At 33.6% G+C, this 14,502-nt stretch overlaps 1 protein-coding gene across 1 annotated transcript in view; it reads left to right on the top strand.

Moving 5' to 3' along the window:
- The window catches only part of LOC107667639 (iron-sulfur cluster co-chaperone protein HscB, mitochondrial-like), a 10,173-nt gene extending 9,223 nt beyond the window's left edge, over window positions 1–950 (top strand). The window contains exons 4-6 of the mRNA XM_016459367.1: window positions 237–381; window positions 593–640; window positions 782–950. Coding sequence (XP_016314853.1) covers window positions 237–381; window positions 593–640; window positions 782–879 — 291 coding nt within the window. The 3' untranslated portion in view covers window positions 880–950. The remainder of the gene's footprint in view (window positions 1–236; window positions 382–592; window positions 641–781) is intronic.
- The last annotated feature ends 13,552 nt before the right edge of the window (window positions 951–14,502 follow it).

The raw sequence follows: 14,502 nt of genomic DNA, 5'->3' as shown, positions 1-14,502 counted from the left end.
TACCACTTATTATATCAACCGTTGAAATTTTCAGTATTTTACACTTCAACATTTTCTATACACTTCTTACAGAAAAATAGGTTCAGTTCATCTGTGGGCGCTAACTGAAAAACAGGCACTTTATCTGATCTATGACTACTGAATGTTATATTGTAGTCTGTTATAACTGCTGCCAAAAGGCCACAGTGCTGTTTCAGTAGCGCTTTACCCTGCGTAACCTGCATGTTCTGCTGTAGCTGGAGCTGCGAGGGGTTTTGCTGGAGGAAGGTACGGGCGCCACCGCAGACCCCACGTTTCTCCTAGAGGTAATGGAGATCAACGAGAGACTCGCAGAGACGTGGAGCCAAGACGAGGTCAGCGCTATCGGGCGGTCTGTGCGAGGTGTGTAGGCCAGAAAGAAAAGCTCCAACCGGAAGTGATTGTTGAAATATTGCTCTGCGCCCACTCATGCCGCTCGCAGCTTATTTATGTGACCGTTTGTGGCCCTAGATTCATTCCATCAGAAAGTTCAAGGCCCTGTGGTTTTATGTTTTCGCTGCTAAGTCACTCTGGTTGTGCTGTTCATGTACTGTATTTTACTTCCTTTCAACAGAGAAACTGAAAGACTTGACTGAACGGATGAATTCATCCCTGAACAAAGGTATTTTTCTCTCTTTCTCCTCCTCACGACCTCCCAAATTTGACAGAAATTCAGCTCCAAAGCCGGTTGCATGCACATTTCCATGGCTTGCGAGTGGAAAATAGCTGTTTTTGTGTTTGCCTCACGAGTCTCTTTTCACAGGGGATCTGCTGACCGCCAAAGAGCTCCTGGCCCAAATGAAGTACTTCACAAATATAGAGGAGAAGGTAAAAGACAGAATTGCTGAGGGAAAATTGTAAACAATTTGCAATTGTAATCCAGCTCAGCAAAAGATTTCACGCTTGGCGTATATTTGTTGTATTATTGTTGTTTATCTCAATAAAGTACATTTATTTTAATCTTTTGTCAAAAGCAATGCTTTTTTTATTAGTGGATCTTGCCTATGCAAAACTCACCTCCGTGATGCTACAGTTTTGTCATTGGTTGCCATGGCATTGCTAGGGTGTTTTGGATCGTTTCTTACTAATTCAAAAGAGCCCACAGTATTATGGTCTGTTGATACTGTATGACTCTGTTCTATCCTGCAATGTAACTTTAAGGGATTTTTTTTGCATGTTTTAGCATGTTCAAGGCAAAAAGTGAGCTCTTTGATGAATAACAGTGCACCTTATCACAAAGATGCATGATTTGAGGTATCATTCATGTCTGTAGCAGTGCTACTTTAGTATTATTTAAACAGTATACTAATATAGTTTTTATTAATATTATGAATTTTGTTTTTAGATTTTCTGTTTTTGTTGTTTAATTTTTAGTATTTTTGTTTTGTCATGTTTTTGTCTTTTTTTGTGTACTTTGTGTAAGTTTGGTGATTGAGTTTAAACTTATTTCAGTTACCAAGTTAAATTATTTTGTTTAGTTAAATTTTTAATTATATTCATATTTTATTTTATTTCAGCATTTTCAATTAACAATTTTTTTTTTTATATTGTAAAGTTGTTTAGCTTAATTTTGTCATGTAATATTTATATTTCATTATTTCACTGCTATTTAGATTTATTTATTTCAGTTTTAGTTTATTTATTTCCAGTTAGTAATTTTGATGATTGAACTTAAACTTATTTTAGTTACTAAGGTAAACTTAAAACCACAGTTGCAGCAAACCTAAAAAACATTTTTTAGTTAATTATTTTTACTAGAACATTGATATTTTATTTTATTTCAGCTTTATTTCAATTAACAAAACTTTGTAAAGTTAAAATACTGTGAAATTCTGCTTTGTGCAATTTCGCTTTGTTTGGTGAAATTTTGCCATGTAATATTTATATTTCATTATTTAATTGCTATTTGGATTTAATTTATTTTTATTCCAGTTTTAGTTTTAGTTCAGTTTTAATTTATTTCCAGTTAGTAATTTAGATTATTCAACTTGTATCAAACTTATTTCAGTTACAAAGTTAAACTTAAAAGTACAGTTAAGTTCTGTTTAGTTTAATTTTTATGTATAATATTGATTTACCGATATTTTATTTCAGCTAAAATATATTATGTTTACAATGTTTAATACTGTAAAGTTTGGTTTAGTTTAACTATTTGCATCTAATAGGTTTTATTTAATTTAAGCTTTATTTCAATTAATAATTTTTTTAAAATATATTTTTAGTTAATGATAACCCTAGGCTGTTGCACAAATGGTGCTATTGTGCACTCAATTTTAATACTTTAATTTGAATAATTAATAAATGATTGGGTTAGAAGTTAGTTCAAATCCCAACCCTATGTTTGAGCAATAATATTTGTGTGATGCTTGCATTATCAAACGCTGCTAATAACACATGCAAACAATCTTTTAGATGCCGTTCCATAAAGTATGTGCGACTTTCCCAAGAGAATACTTCTGCATTCAGCGTCAAACTGTGATTGGCTGATGCCACGTTTATTTAGGTCTGGCCTATTGAGAGAACAGAGAAAACAGGAAACCCACAAAATGATGAAACTCTTATAAAACAAAACTGTCCAAGACAACAACATTCATTTAGCCCGGTCCCCGTTTGAATCTTTAATGCTACTACTCGACTCGCAATCTCTGTGGTGCGCTTTGTGATAAATGCGTCTTATTTCTCTCTAATGTGGGCTGATTCATGTCATGAATATGAAGGTTTTTTATGCATGTTTATGACAACTGTCATTAAGTGTCATTCGCTCAGTTATGTAATTTTTAATGCAAAGATGACATTGTTTGAGATGTCTTTGTTATGGGCTATGGTTAGGGGTAAGGGTAGGGGTAGGGTTAGGTTAGGGTTAGGTCAAATAATGTCATATTTGCATTAAAAATGACATAACTGAGCGAATGACACTTAATGACATTTGACATAAACATGCATAAAACCTCCTTCATATTCATGACATGTGTCATGTCATGATTATGAAGGTGTCATGTCAGTCTTATGCACACCCCTTCAAGTAAAGTGTTACCACAGTTTCTTTATTGCGCCAGTTTGTACAGTCGCTTATGGTGTGGTATGAATTCAATTACATCATAACACACTTAACAATCTCAGATTTATGAATGTGTGTGTTTGTGTGAAAGGCAGCGTCAGGGAGGGAGAATCAAAGTGTGTATGCTGGAGCTGAAAATGCCTTCGTTGAGCTGTAGGGGGAAGCATGTCACCTCACTATGGAGGCTGTAGCTGGGCAGAAAACCCTTTAACAGCTGTAAGTCGTGTTTATGAAATGCTTGTTCTCAAGTATGCACATTCCTTTTGCAATGAAGAACATAATTTGAGTAGATTTTGAGCATCATTGAGCAGTCTAATGATGCAGGCTGCGTCATACTCTGTGAGATAAAGTGTCTCTTTTCACAGCTTTTGCCGGCTCTGAGACACTTGAATGTTATTTCTCTGGCTCTTTTTCTAGCAAAAACCCACTCATCACTAAATGAAAACTTAAAGTGAAGACCTGATTATTTCAGGAGCCTTATCACAAGTCCATTGTTTTTGAATGTTGGTGCTACTTCTGCTAGATTTTCACACTTAAAACAATAATTTGGTTTTCCTCTTGTACCATTGTCCTCTTTTATGCTAAGAAATAAGTCACCTGGCAGTTCTTTCCCAAATGGTTCCACTGCTGTCTGAGTCTGAGTCTGAGTATGATTCAGTGGGCTATATAACACTTTTATTTGTCAGGAAATTACTTGTCTTTAAAAGTTTTGGTTCAACATATTTACCTGTTGATCAAAAATAGCCTTAAACCTATACACTTTTTTTTTTTTTTTTTAAGTAACTTTCAGGAGGGTGTACTCATTTTTGCAACACAACATTGTATAACTTTGATAAGAAAATCTTATTTTGCTGAATAATTTGGGCATTCTTCTTTGGTAATTGATCAAGCAGGCTTGTTGGAACATTACATCTCCAAAGAACCCTAACATGTCTTCTAAGTAAAGAGTAATTGCTGAATTTGTTAAGTTTTAGAGGGGGTGTACTCATTTATGCTGTGCACTGTACATAACTGATACCTCAAATTGTTGAGCTTGTTGAGAAGTCATTTTCTAATTGATTGTACTGTTAAACTTCACTTGCCAGATAACAAAATGGGTGAAGAATAAATCCCACAGATGTAAAGTTAAGATGGGCCCAACCCATGTCTACACTTTTAAAAAATGTTTGTAATTTTTACATAAAATGCTATAAAGATGCAAATAAGTTATCATATACAGTGAAAACTGTAAATGGTTTAACATTGCATTATGTGTAATTTTATGGTAAAATACTGTCAAATTTGTTTTTTTTTTCTAAAAATTTCTAATAATTTACAGTTTAAAAACAGTTAAAGGACATTCACAGAAGTCCCTATGACACAGCAGACATGATTATATTTCCATACGAAAAAGATTATAAAAATGCATCTAAGTTTCCTTACCATATAGTGAAAAACTGTAAATGGTTTAAAATCATATATGTAATTTTACAGTAAAATTTTATTTGTTTTGCAAGTAAAAACTATGAATTACTATAATTCCATATAATACCATATCATATATCCCATGTGACACATATTTATTTATTTATTTAAATTAACAAAAAAAAAATTAATACTGTAAAGCTTTGTTTGCTTAATTCTGTCATCTACTATTTATATTTTATTTTCAGATTTATATCAATTAACAACATTTTTTTTTAATACTGTAAAGCTTCGTTTGGTTTAATTCTGTCATCTACTATTTATATTTCATTTTCAGATTTATATCAATTAACACAAATGTTCTTAATAGTTTTAGTTTCATTAATGAAAATAACCCTGCATGGGCTGTTGCACAAATGTTGCTATTATGCTCTAAATTTTAATAGATAAAAATTGTAATCCTTTGTTGTGCACTAATATTTTAATACTTTGTCTTAAAAGTCAAGTGTTCAAATCTCAAAATATACAGGTTTCCATCCTGTAATGCTGGATCCATTGTCACCAGATTTTTATATATTTTTTTTTTACAATGAATTTCTGGAAAACACATGATTTATACTGTAAATTTAACAGAATATTTTTTTTACAGTGTAGAGACAAAAGCTCAGGAATAGGCTATTGTGACTTTTAGAAAGATGCCACCTAGTAGCAACTTAGAACTCCATAGCAAATGCATAGAAATACCCTAGCAACCACCCTAGCAAAGTGCCGGCATATACAAATGCAAGAACCACTCTCTTTGACTTTGCAGTTTTGAACCTAGCTTTGTCTAAGCTGGCACTGTAGAAATGACCAGAAGTAGGGATGTGCCCGAATCCGAATACCGTGTTTGGAAAGGAAATGAAGTGTACTGCGGAACCCGTAAAGAGAATAAATATGAGATGGGAGGAAAAAAAATATTTCAAAATTATGTCGTTGGGTAATTACGTATAATAAAAAAATAAAAAAAGTGAAACTTCAGCTGCATCATCTTAACTCGAAGGGAAAGAAACAAGGACAGAAAATTCATTGGAGGTTAGAAAAACAGCTTAGACATGCCAGTTTGCATTTAATCTGCAGTTTAAATCCATGTAACACCACTGGAGCATTGCCCTGTGGACGTCCCGCTGAAAACAGGACTTGACTCGCTTGTTTATTAAGTCAAGAATGACAGCGTCACGTTTCTAAATCCTCCTCGCAGGAGACGCTATTTCCTTAATACATGTGAATTAAACCACAGACGAGAGACAGAGGGAGCGAGGGAGGGGAAATGTGGCAATCTGATTATTATTCATCCCGTAATCGGAAGGCATCTCTGGCCAGCACTGCCAAATTAATGGGAAAATATGATCGACCAGTTCTGAAGCCACTGCTGGGTCCACATATACTCTTTGAAATTGGGTTTGAAAGAAAAAAAAAACGTGTGAAAAATGGAGGGTGGTCTGGGAAGAGGAAAATAAGATAAACCTTCAGTGGTGTGGGGAAATTAGGTTTGATAAGGAAAATAGGTAAGAATTTAAAAGGTTTAAAGGTGAAGTGTTTTTACTAAACTATAATTTTTTTAAAACAAAGGTTCCAGAAGGGGGATTTCATAGGTCATGGAACAACCATTTTGGTTCCCCAAAGAACCTTCAAGTGAACAGTTCTTTAAAGAACCATTTTTTAAGTGTGAAGAACATTTTAATAACCTAAAGAACCTTTTTTTCATTATAAATAATCTTTTGTGCAATGCTTGGAAATAATATTTAACGTTTTCAAGTCTTATATTAAAACACAAAGTGTCAGCCTTCTGTCAACTTTATAATAAAATACTACAAACAATAAATGTTTTACGCTTTTAAATTTGTAGTGAGATAACTATGTTCGTCTCAGTTCAAGCATCATGTGAATCAATGATATTTTCCTCTTTAATATTTGCAGCATGAAATAAACATGAATACATATTTGAATGCATGTTGAAAAAATCAGAACAATTTAATACAAACGAATGTTTCATGAAATCGATCAATTCGAGTTTCAAAAAAACGTCAATAAGCCTACCTTTTATTGCTGTTTTTTATGTTAAATGTGAAGAATGACAGGTTGGATGCCACAGACTTTTTATTTTATTTTATTTATTTATTTATTTCGGAGTATAGGTGGAATTTTCACATTAACTTCACGCAATAGGCCTATAACCTGATTTTATTATCGTAATTTTGACTTTATCCTTGTAATATTATGACGTTAATCTTATTTTTTAACATGGTACTAAAATGCCGCAGTAGGCTATTTGTACTGCATGCAAACACAATCTTGGCATAGAAGCCCAAAAAACAAAAACAAACAAACAATAAATAAATAAATAAAAATACTAAGGAGATATTTTAATTATATATTAATGAACTAGTATTTTCTGAGTCAGTGTCACAAGATGAAGTTGACGATCTTGACTCGCAATCCCCTCAGGATGCGCGACTTTAGAGAGAAATACATCTTTACGGATTAGCCTACATAATGAAAGAGTTTTTGTTTTCTATTTGAATTATTTCGTTTCAAAGTATTTAAAGCATTCTATTAGATATATTTATCATGTCTGTGAGGAGGCAAGTATTCGCTGAGTTTCGGTTCATCATTGTGAAGCGCTCCTGCTCAAGACCAAGACGACAGAAAGCGCATCCTGTTTGTTTTCCTTAATTATTTTACAAAAGCACAGGTTTTTGTTGGTATTGGTTGTGAGTGCACACAAATAAAAGTAGACCCTTTACAATTCCAAATGATGTATTACTCTTACCTTTATGAGCAAAAATGACGGCGTATGTTAAGTTTCCATTCTTAAGAAAAAAATGCAAGTGATCGCACTGGTGCCTCCATGTCCTGCAAAGCGCGCTTCAGCTTCCACTCTCCGCACAAACGACTGTATATGCGTCTAACAGCACACATTTATCTAGGTTAAATGTTTTAATTAATATTGTGAATTCCATGAAGTGTTTTATGTCTATAGATTTTATTTTAGGCAAGTCATGTTGATTTGAGAAGGCTAAATTGATCAAACATATATGCTCAACTCAGTCCGCCGCTGACCGCTTGGTTATACTTTAAAAAACAATGACTTGAATTTAATAAACATAAAATGTTTCAAACATATTTCTAAATTAACTTAATAAAGAAACGAAAAGAAATATAACCACTTTGCCATTAAAAACCAAAACTGGACTAGCCTATTTGCTGCAACAGCAGCTGTGTAAAGGGGAATAAAGAGAGCGAGAGAGAGAGAGAGAAAAAAGACACGGGCTCGGGTCAGACTCGGGCCGAGAATATTCTGATAAGCTGTCGGAAGGGCCGGGCCGTGCAGGGCTCTATTCATTCCCTCGTTTCAATTAAAGGTTCCCCCTCGGCTCGGCGGGCCCACAATACGCCCGGGCCCATATGCACCTGCATACCCTGTATACAAGACGCTATGCCCCTGTTTCTAAGGAGTGTATAGTGTCAACAAATAGAATTTCAAAATTAAAATTAATAGCAGGTTTTCTAAATGCTCTCCATCTGCAATTTGTCCACCAAACAGATTGTCCCGGGCCAAACGCACACCATTGGTTGAGTCAGAGTTGCGGTTTCCTGCTGGTCAGGATGCGTTGAAAGTGCTACAAAGTTACAAAGTAATATTTATGATTTTTGTCTTTTATGCAAAAAGACTTTTAAAACTGAAAAATAAATAACCTTTAATGCACAGAGTACATAATTTATTTATTTATTTTAGATTCAGGTTCTTGTAGATAATCAGATATCACACATGAATGCAAAACAGGGTTATTATAGTTAATTAAACCTGAAACTAAAACCATTTCACTACTTAAACCAAAATAAAATAAAAAACGTAATCTCTATTCCAATTTTAATTTAGTTTAACTTGATGTACTACAATAACTAAACTAAAGCTGAAATAAAAATGTATAAACACATAAATATATAAACAAAAACTAAAATTTTAACTGAAAATGGAAAATATACAAATAAAAATCTGATTCAAAAACTAGTAATAGCATCTCAATGATAGCAATTGTTTAGTCACCTATATGCAAGGTTAAAAGTTCGTTTGTCTGATGGTATGACAGCTACCTGAAATGCATCTGGTTTAGTGGCACAGACATTTGAGTTAATATCTTGTTAAAAATGTAGCACAGTTGGACCAATGATTTAAAGTATTCACAGATGCATTAATGTTTCTGACCTCAGAGAGTATTACTCTCAGGAGCGTTTAACACATTTTACCACATCTAAATCAATTTCCCAGGTTTTCTCCCTCGATCAGTGCAGAAAATGTGGAATATTGTGTGGATTCCCTCTGGACCTGCTCATATATCATTGTTAACTTGCAGTGTCACTTTTGATCAAGTTCTTTTTTTGTGATTGAGCTGCATGTGGCTCCATCGTCACTATGTCACTAAAGTGCATAACCCAAACATACCAGTCTTCAGAAAAACAGATATGAGTTTAGATCATAAAGCATGATCAGCATGGATTGTTTGTGTGCAGTGTTCAAATAGAGTATATCACTGCTGCATGATTACTCGTCTATGAAGGATCCTCATTGTGTAACCTTACAAATGCTAATGAGATATTTACCCTCAGCAGTGTTTATATCGTACTGTTTGATGCGCTTCATTAAGTCATTAATACTGCATGCAGATCTGCTATTTTTATCCTTCTCAGAACTGTTTGACTCAAGATTGGTGTATAAAAAAAAAACAACAACATTCTGCTTCGCATATTAGGGTAAATCCCACAAAACCTGTTGAAAACATGTCCAGGTCACACTGTGCTCCTGAAATTACACTTTATCTTAAGAAATGAAGCCTACTTTTAATAAAACATTTACAGTTTTAATACATATCAATTATGCATATTTTCATATTCCTGAAATGTGAAAAAAGGTAAAGTGGTTATATTTGCTGTATTGCCTTTGTTGATTTAAAGTGAGAAATAAAAACATGATATTGAAATATATGAAATTTGACATGATAAAATACTGTATTATAGTATAAGGAGAATCTAATGACAATCCCAATAAAAAAAATATGGAAATTGCAAACAAATAAATAAATAAATATAATTAATATAAAAATAAAAAATGAAAATGTTTCACATCAAGAATACTATGAAACGGTAATGAGGATCTAATGACAATCCCTATTTAAAATATGAAAATTACAAAAGACAAATAATAAAAAAAAATGTTTCACATAAAAAAAATACTGTATTACAATAGTGAGAATCTAATCCAATCCCTCTTGAAAACATTTGAAAATCACAAAATAAAAATAAAATTGTTTTACATTTAAAAATGCACACATTTAAAGAATCAAATGGCAATCCCTATTGAGAAAAATATGAAAATTACAAAATAAGTTTTACATTAAAAACCATCCATAACAGTAATGAGGCTCTAATGACAATCTCTAATGAAAAAATATGGATATTGCAAAAAAATAAAAAAAATAATAAAAATACTGTCTTATGAGAATCCAATGGATATTTAAAAAAATATGGGAAAAATATATTGAATTTATTGAAATTTATTGAATAACTAATCAATTTTCTTTAATTACAATGTGTTTTTTTCTTTATGATTTTGGGATGAAATGTGACCTGAACATATTCATGCCAGTTTTTGTGAGATTGACTCATGAACAGTTGCAAAAACTTGAGTTGAAACATGAAGTCAGGGATTTAAAGGTCAAAGGTTAGAATATGAGAATTAGACCATTTATGTATGTTTATAAAATAGAATAGAATATAATAGAATAGAATAGAAGAATAGAATAGAATACTAATAATGCAGTTTTAAATAATCTGAATACAGTTGCACTCATTAACTTCAAAAGAGTGTAACCCCATGTTTAGAGTCATCTCTTGAGAAGAGATTTCTTTTTTTTTTGTCTTTAAAATTGAAATATGATCACACCCAGAATTGCTCAAGCTGAGAACTAGGAAGCTCGGAGCTGCTCAATCTTTGTGAATAATATTCCTGCTGCTCCCTCGCGTCACTGCGGCACATCTCTGAGCTTTTGATATGAGAATCGCAGGGAGGATTTCAGGGGAAATGTTGCTTAAGCAACGTCTGGCGAGGGTTAGAGAGCCGGTGGGTGGGTAGGTTAGTTCTTATAGACGGTGTGACTCAGGAAGCATCGTTTCCTCTTTGACATTCCAGTTCAGTTCTCCAACAGTGTGTAATCTCTTCAAGAACATGCGTCATTAAGAAGCCTGCCAATTACTTACCTGGATGCAACATGCCTCATTTGTAAACACTAAATCATAGCGGATTACTGCTTGTTTATGGAGTGCCACCAGGAAGGAGAAAAAGAGTAAATGCAAGACTTGCTTGCTTATGACTGAGCCCGTCTACCATATTTCATGCTTCACAATCTCCACAATAAAAAGATATATATAGATCCTTTAATTTTACAGAGGTGTCTTATTGGCTGCGTTGACATAGTGAGGGTTTGGGATTGACAGCTGTATCATCGTCTTCATTTACTCACTCTCATGTCGTTCCAAAACTGCATGATCAAAGAATTAGACATTTTAATGTTATATTATAAAGGCATTCCCATATGGTGACAAATTATGACCACAGTTATGATCATGATTTAAGGCATTCGTTTTAGTTATATTGTTCCAACTCTCTTTCCGAATGCTGTATGAACAGAAACGTATTTACTGAAGTTCTCCAAACAGGACTGACATTTATCTTTCACTGCTGTGTGAATGTAAAGTGATAGGAAAAAGTTGTCAAGTTACCAGTAATGAAATGAAATTACCAGTAATTTAATTAATCCAATATTGTTTATGAAAATATTGGCAATCACAATATATATAGCCTATGCATATAATACATATATATAATATGTGTGTGTCAGGGTTCTGACGCTTTGGTCTGGTTTATTCTTGGTTATGTGACAGAACCCTGACACTTGTGTTTCTTTTTGTCTTTGTGTGAGCATGCGGTTCGAGTTCTCTCAGGCCGTGCGCTCTCTCGTCTATGTGTTGTCTTTTTTGCGAGCTCATGTGTTGAGCGTTCATTTCCTCACCGTGCGTTCTTGTCTTGTGTCTTTATTGCTTGTTGTGTTGTAGTGTTTGGTGTAGCACATGGCTTGTGAGTTTTCTTTGGCTTTGTGCTGTTGTATTGTTTTGTGTGAACACACGGATCATGTGTTCTCTTTGGCTGCATGTTCTTGTTGTGTTTTGTGTGAGCACATGGCTGTTTTTTTTTGTTTCTATGTGCCATGTGCTCCCATGTCTATTGTCTAACCCCACCCATCTTGTTACCTGATTATTGATTCAGCAAGGTTATTATAGTTTTGAATTTTTAAATTAGTTTTATTTTAATATCGTTTTCAAATTTGCTATGAAATTCAGTTTAGTTTTTATTAGTTTCATTAATATTGCTGTTAGTTTTAGTTTAGTTTTTATTTTGTGAACACATTTTTATTTAGTTTTTATATAGTTTAGTTTCAGTTTTAGTTTCAGTTTTAATTAAAGTTTAGCAGAATTAACAGATAACTTCCAGAGCGCAGGCCAAAGAAAGACTTAGGCATAATTTAGCCTTATAGGCAAACGTCTAGCGACACAAAATTAACGCATGCTAAGATTGATTAAATGGTAAAATTATACAAATATACACCAAAATTAAGCAGTCAAGCCTTTTTACTAAAAAAATCTACACAAGTTGTGCTTAATGTCGTATCTAATTATGTGTATTGAGATATTTAAAATATGAAAATAAATGTAGCCTAATTTGATTATGATGGTTAGATGTCTTTTTTCTTATTTAACCATAATCATGATATTGTAGCCTAACTGTCGTGTCTTGCTCACTTTTCCGTGAACAACTGCGCACAAATCATAACTGGGACTAATGAAATTCAATAATAACGGCAAACACATTTAACAGTAAAGGCTCATATTTGAATATGCTCTTTTCATTTATGAAGAATTATAAGCGTGTGTATGATGTGATTTAGCCTATGCACAATTGTCCGAAAGCCTGGCAGAGTGATCACAAGATGCTAGGCAAACGTTTTGTGTTGTTTACAGAAAGGATGCGCGTTCTCATCTTTTTTTCTGTTGCGCTGCATGTCTTTTTCTTCAAAGCACCAACTTAGAATGCCTAATGTTGGTTTGATTGCTTGTGTTACATGATAAAATAAATAATCTTGCCAACCTGATGTAATAGATTTAATGTGAGTGCGGTTCGGGTGACGACTCGCGGTCTTTATGTCAAACGGTTCTCGTCTGGTACAGAATTAAATTAGTGCTGCTGTCAGATAATGGGTCGGGTGTTCTGTTAAGTACTGCTGGTGCACATTTACCAAACAGGACCAGTGCAGGCTTTAAACTGCTAAATTCAGTTTAGTTTTTATTAGTTTCATTAATATTGCTGTTAGTTTTAGTTTAGTTTTTATTTTGTGAACACATTTTTATTTAGTTTTTATATAGTTTAGTTTCAGTTTTAGTTTCAGTTTTAATTAAAGTTTAGCAGAATTAACAGATAACTTCCAGAGCGCAGGCCAAAGAAAGACTTAGGCATAATTTATCCTTATAGGCAAACGTCTAGCGACACAAAATTAACGCATGCTAAGATTGATTAAATGGTCAAATTATACAAATATACACCAAAATGAAGCAGTCAAGCCCTTTTTACTAAAAAAATCTACACAAGTTGTGCTTAATGTCGTATCTAATTATGTGTATTGAGATATTTAATATGAAAATAAATGTAGCCTAATTTGGTTATGATGGTTAGATGTCTTTTTTCATATTTAACCATAATCATGATATTGTAGCCTAACTGTCGAGTCTTGCTCACCTTTCCGTGAACAACTGCGCATAAATCATGACTGGGACTAATGAAATTCAATAATAACGGCAAACACATTTAACAGTAAAGGCTCATATTTGAATATGCTCTTTTCATTTATGAAGAATTATAAGCGTGTGTATGATGTGATTTAGCCTATGCACATTTGTCCGAAAGCCTGGCAGAGTGATCACAAGACGCTAGGCTAAAATTTTGTATTGTTTACAGAAAGGATGCTCTTTCTCATCTTTTTTTTCTGTTAATTATCACGTTGCGCTGCGTGTCTGTTTTTCTTCAAAGCACCAACTTAGAATGCCTAATTTTGGTTTGATTGCTTGTGTTACATGAGAAAATAAATAATTTTGCCTACCCGATGTAATAGATTTAATGCGGGTGCGGTTCGGGTCGCGACTCATTATTATGCCAGACGGATCTGGTCTGGTACAGAATTAAATTAGTGCTGCTGTTGGATAACGGGTCGAGTGTTCTTTTAAGTACTGCTGGTGCACGTTTTGCGTCTGCTTTGCGTCTCTCCGTCAAATAACCCCATGTGCGCGATGCACCATTTACAGGTATTTCCCTAAACTGCCACACAGGTGTGTATATATATATATATATATATATATATATATATATGAAATGTTTCAGGGGTGTTTCCTCCGAGGAGACAGTGCCTCTTCAAAATATTGGATGAGAAAAAAAATTGTAGTACAAAAATAAAACAACACAAATAATACAAAATATAACATTAAAAAGTGTATAAATAACTTGTTTTCTAAAGAAACACTGTCCAACAGCGACACCAGCAGGTAAAGTAACTTACGAAATTTTTTTTTTCATCAATCGTTTTCGTCTTAGTTTTAGTTTTCGTTTACGAAAATAACCTTGTGCTTCAGTTGCTCCACCTGTCCAACCCATAGGTCCTCCCTTGTTACCCTCTTTGTTTGCTTCCCTATTTATTAGCCCAGTGTTTTCTGTCCTGTGCTAGTTCGTTGTCATATGTTCCCTTGTGTTTGCCCTACAGTTAAGTTTTCCCCCATGCACTGTAAAAAAAATTCCGTAAAATTTACGGTAAAAAAACGGCAGCTGTGGTTGCCGGAATTTTACCGTAAAAAATACGGTAGCAACATTTTAGGTTTTACGG

This window comes from Sinocyclocheilus anshuiensis, unplaced genomic scaffold (assembly GCF_001515605.1).
Source record: "Sinocyclocheilus anshuiensis isolate Anshui unplaced genomic scaffold, SAMN03320099.WGS_v1.1 scaffold373, whole genome shotgun sequence".
NCBI classification, from domain to species: Eukaryota; Metazoa; Chordata; class Actinopteri; order Cypriniformes; family Cyprinidae; genus Sinocyclocheilus; species Sinocyclocheilus anshuiensis.
This window is presented reverse-complemented; position numbering and strand designations above follow the sequence as displayed.